The sequence below is a fragment of the Juglans microcarpa x Juglans regia genome, chromosome 6D (genome assembly GCF_004785595.1).
Source record: "Juglans microcarpa x Juglans regia isolate MS1-56 chromosome 6D, Jm3101_v1.0, whole genome shotgun sequence".
Lineage (NCBI taxonomy): Eukaryota > Viridiplantae > Streptophyta > Magnoliopsida > Fagales > Juglandaceae > Juglans > Juglans microcarpa x Juglans regia.
This window is the reverse complement of record NC_054604.1, coordinates 30,940,950-30,946,242: the sequence shown is the minus strand read 5'-3', so window position 1 is coordinate 30,946,242 and position 5,293 is coordinate 30,940,950. Positions and strand designations below refer to the sequence as shown.

The 5,293-nt window shown below is 36.1% G+C and overlaps 1 protein-coding gene across 1 annotated transcript; it reads right to left on the bottom strand.

Moving 5' to 3' along the window:
* Positions 1–618: 618 nt before the first annotated feature.
* Positions 619–4,959, bottom strand: LOC121235877. The gene is made up of 8 exons (XM_041132306.1): positions 4,465–4,959; positions 3,426–3,639; positions 2,876–3,347; positions 1,922–2,066; positions 1,639–1,769; positions 1,144–1,206; positions 983–1,048; positions 619–909 (listed from the first exon to the last, which is right to left on the bottom strand). Exons 3-8 carry the CDS (start codon positions 3,065–3,067, stop codon positions 829–831), a joined length of 678 nt encoding a protein of 225 aa, XP_040988240.1. The 5' UTR covers positions 3,068–3,347; positions 3,426–3,639; positions 4,465–4,959; the 3' UTR covers positions 619–828.
* Between the last annotated feature and the right edge of the window lie 334 nt (positions 4,960–5,293).

Here is a 5,293-nt window from a genome sequence, read left to right as displayed (position 1 = left end):
TAAAAAAATCAAATATAAAAATAATAATAGATAGATAATAGTAAGATAGTAACCCTACCATTATTATACACACTCTTTTTCAAAAAAAGAATGCAGTTGAAAAATTAATTTATTTATATAAAATATTTATTTATTCACTTTATTCAAAAAGAGTGAATAATATTTACATACTTTATAAATATGAAATTGCATAGACACGTCAGGTCAATTAGGATGAAATCCACGTGTCAGCATTGCACGCCATTGGTTTCACAGATCTCCGTGTCACCGAATAACAGCCTGGCCCAACCACCCCCACAACACCTACATTATCGTATTTTATAATTGAGTTGGTGGTCATTTCCATTGTGCATTGAAGTGTCGTTTTACGTCTAGTCCTCCCAAGCCGGCACCCCCACCATTGAAAATTTGGTCATCCTAGTCAATTTTCAGACCCATAAAATCTGTCTTTAGATATTGTACGTAGATATGAGGGAACTCAACGTTTTAGCACAAAACATTAGTTGCAAACAGGCATAATGTTAGCTAAAACTTCACTTGGGTCATTGTCAGGATGGTTTTAGTCCACCTTTGTCCAAATCCTCCTAGACAGAATGTTTAATCAGTCACTCAAAATGGATGAGAATGTTAGACATATCTGTCTACTGATATAATAATAGAGAGGCATCGGCCAAATATTACAGGGTTAGAATCCAGGAAAGAGATTACATATGGTTGGCTAACTACCCTCTCATATCAGTCTACTAATTGGATCACATCTAAAGGTTAGGGGTCAACAAACTAATATGTATATTATCATACAAGCACTCAACATTCACAATTCCCCTTTTATCTCAGTTTGCCAGTTGACTTGTGTCTCTTGGCAGCATGAACAAATTCAGGGATCACTTGTGCCTCGTCCACTTCTAGCTGCATCAGAAAAAGATATCAGATTTATGAGCGTGCATATTTGAGAGAGAGAGAGAGAGAGAGAGAGAGAGACCTGAGTGACATGCCGCACAGCGGCATTAAGCAATCGGTCCCTTGATGGATTAAAATTGCTGCTCACCTACAGTTAAATTTTAAAATTAAGTAAAAGCAATACAAATGTGTAACAAATCTGCAGAAAAATACATTCAAGTCCAGAAGGAAGCAGAAACTCACAAGGCTGAAGTGTCTGCAATATCTCCACAATGAGTCCGTGCCCAATTTGGCCAAGTTTACCCTCTGATAATCCACGCCAAAGATTGCATAATACTTTATTTTAGCAAATACATAAATTACTATCTGCTAACTGAAGAATCGTTGTGTGTGAAGTTTTGCACGTGAATTGCACATCTAGAAGATACTCCTAATGCACAGAAACAGATGCCAAGTGCCACAACAAATTGCCACATCAAACCATATACCTGTTTTGATGCCTGAGGGCACAAAAAAGAACTAATCCAACATCTAAGATCTCTAAGGATGAATTCGAGCGAGGTATAAAAAAAAAGGGGTTAATATGGTTTTTCTTCTCTGTAAAAAACTTGACTACTTTTAGTAACTATCATGGAACATTCTTTAGCCATTCATCAGCACAAAGATTTGAGTCCTAGATGCTAGCTGCACAAAAACATCCTCGAGCTTCATAAATGTCTTAAGTTTCCAAATTCTTACTCTTTGAGGTGCGTGGATGGATTGAAGTTCTCTGTAACAGCCACGATTTGTTGACTTTGCTGATGCAGATGTTACCCAAGGCTTTGTCCGTATTCTTGGCTTACTAAGTCTGTGGAACTCAATACTAGTAGCTGCTCAAGCAAACAAAACCGACCTTAAAGGCAGTATTTCAAACAAAAAAAAGGTAGAATGTGATATGCCGAAACATATTTTTTTTCCTTTTGGAATAAGAATGGCATGCAGAGACTACGCAACCAAGCATCATCATTTAAGACTAACTTACAGAAATCATTATCCTTTTCACCAATGTCAGAACTACTGCTAGAGATATCATAATCATGATCGTCATCTTCTTCATGCCCAGTAGGATGTTCCAGCACACTCAACGCGTTTCTTTGCAGCTTTACTTCAACCCCGTTTTTCAGAACCTGCCATGTCAAAGTATTGCCGGTAAACATATGCAACCTGAAGATGGATTACATTGGTGACAGTACAAAAGAGGACAAAATCCAAATCTGTTGACAAGACTATAAATTTATCGTGATAACTAACACGAACAAACCATAAATCACTTCCAGACTAAAAAGGTATATTGTTAGAAGTAAAAAGCTTCAAGTAACAATCTATTAGGTTTATGCATGTCTGAATATATTTCCTAAGTTGAAAAAAAAAATCCACACCAAACAATAGTTAAAATATTTCTTTCCATTTGAACTAGGGAAAATAGAATGTTAAATGTTTGCAAGCTTAGCCATCCACGGTTGACACAAATTCTGTACAAAAAAAAGAAGAATTCAATTAAATGATAATTTACAGCAGTTGCATGCAGCATCACTCTTTGCTACAAATTTCCAATTGCCAAATTTAATCATTTGTAACTCTACATTTATAAAAATCCATGGTAACTTACTTGGTCAGACATGATGGCCTAATCCAGAATATTTCTCAGGCTTTGCGGCCAAATAAAAGCAACTTTTTTCAAAGATTTGTTCTTTTCACATAGATTCGAAACCTTCAAACCCTTTACACACGTTAACCATGTGAAGCTTTATTCAATTAAGGAAGTAGAGAGAACCCAATCTAGTTTCCACATCAAAACGATTAAACGCAACATTAGAAGAGAGAGCCAAAAAATAACAATCTAAGTAACCAGACATTAATACGAATAAGATAAGAAGATTCCTCTTGCAAGTAATTAAACAAGGAATTCATTAAAGTGAAAGGAATAAAGCAATACCAGCCAATGCCAACCTCCAAGACCAACAGCCTTCTTGACGACGCCTTGCAAGCCCACCAACACAGACTTTGTTCTGTTGTTTCCAGTAACAATAACTTTGGTATGCCTGGGAAGCACGGAAAGTTCCTCATCCCCACTTTCCTCGCGGAAAGGCGAAAGAATCCGAGGAGTACAAAGCTCAGGCTCCAGCATTCTGACCCACCTTCCCAAATTTTCTTCTTGCTTTCTTTTGTAAGGCTAAAAGTTGAATTTACAGGAACCCAATTAACAGGTAAAAAAAAGCTACTTAAAAACTCCACTATCCAATACCCAAAATCTGTAAATTTTGCAAGTTCCCGAAATCTTCATTTATCACTTCTAAGTGGGTTTTGCTTGTAGTACTAAAATCCAACTTCTCGAATTAATCTGCATAATGAAAACAAGCTTCCCAAGGCCATCAAACTCATTAATTTTCCAGCTCCAATTGCGATTCCTGAAGCAGAAACAAAATAATGGATTCATAAGATTTCAATAGACATTGACTTAACGAATAAGAGAGAGAGAGAGAGACCTTTGTGCTTGAAGTCTGACACGTATTTTTCAAGGACGTGTTAAATCATAAATGCGGATGAGCCACGGAGAGAGTATCCTATTCCATCCAAGATATCTTTTCACGGACTCGGATTGATCACAATGAATGAATGAATGAATGAATCCACTGTTCATTCAGTTCACTGTTTTCTTATGCCTTTTTATAATTTAGAGTGACATCACCACTACCGCACCTGAAAAAAGATTATCAAATTAAATAGAATAATGATAGGTTACTGCCCATCAACTATTATTTTTGTATTTTTTTTTATCTGAGTAATTAATGATGATAAAAAAATATTTCAAAAAAATGATAAAAAAAAAATATTTAAAATAGTTGGATAGTACAGTAGATAGTAACCTATCACTACCCAATTAAATATCAAGCTAATTATTAACTGCTACTTTAGATGACAGTTTACTAGTTCACTAAGAATTTTTTTTGTCCGCTACCAAACAAAAAACTGGCAACCTTGGACATCGTTTGGTTCCCGAGAAAGGGAAGGAAAAGAAGTTAAAGAAATCAAAGATACTGTTTTTTCTTGAGTTACGAAATTGTTAATTGCGCTTGGAAACGTGTGAAAGTTATCTGACGTAAAAATAAGATTAATAAATTGCCGTACTTTATTTTCGTAACCAAAAAAAGAAATTTGAAGGCATGGAAATACTACTTTTCCTCCGCTTTCTAGGAAACCGAAAAGATAAGAAGGGCAAGAAAACTACACCCTTTCACAAACAGCACTGTCTATTATGCCTAAAGCTGTTCAAAGCCACTGGACTACTCACATAAATAGTAAACAAAAATCAAAATTCAATGGAATAAGGATTCAAGATTATAAGAAGAACCGCTAATCGGTCTAAATGCGAAAGAAAGTCAGGAGTCGGAATTCCCTGCCAGTAAAAACGAACGAGCATTCGATATTTATGTGATTGGAAAATCCGAAATAATAAAAAAGAAAACCGTGAATCAATAACTCTGAAAGCAGAGCAGCACCGGGAGCTTTAAAAAGCTGAAGTACCTGTTTGGGTAGGAAGAGGAGCCAAAATGCAAACCGATTTGAGCGGCCGAAACCACGAAACTAGTGGGGGAGAAGAATCGACTTTCGGTGCGTAAATTCTCGGAGGAGTGACCGAGTGAGGGATGTGGAAGATATCGGATTGGATTTGTTGTTTTGAACGTGGGTAGTGAAAAATGCAGAGCTTTTTAGAGAGAGAGAGAAAGAAGAGAGAAGTTTGGGATAGAGGGAGGGAGGGAGGCAATCAGTAGAAGCAGCACATTAAATGCGTACCAACTGCCATTGGAGGGGGGAAACAACCTGCCATGTGCCGTACGGTCACCCACTTAATAACCGGTTTCGCCGGTTAGCCGCACTGCCAGCTCTGTACAGTCGCTTCGCGCTCGCTCTCTGGTTAGTGTTATCGGCTTTCTGGCTCCGTTGGCTCGGCTGGGTATGGGCAGCTTTAACTGTTTTCGGCTTTTTGTCCTTTTTGGTGTGGAGCGGCCGCTGGGGGTACAGATATTGTGGGCCCCGGTTCACACTGCTAAAGTAAGATTTCTTGCACGATAATGTTGGGATATTTTTTTTATTTAATAATAATAAATATATCACATCTTACATAATAAAATAAGAATAAGATAATATTATGATGTATAAAAGTATTAATATTAAATTAGTAAAATACATTTTAATTTTTAAAATTAATAAATATCATTCATATTTACTCTACATTGAATTAGTTAAATTATTTTCATCTAAACTATAAGTTACAATAAATCTATTTTACTTTTTAAATATGAAAAGAATTATAGCAAATTTAAAAGTATTTTTTGAAATTATTATATTATAT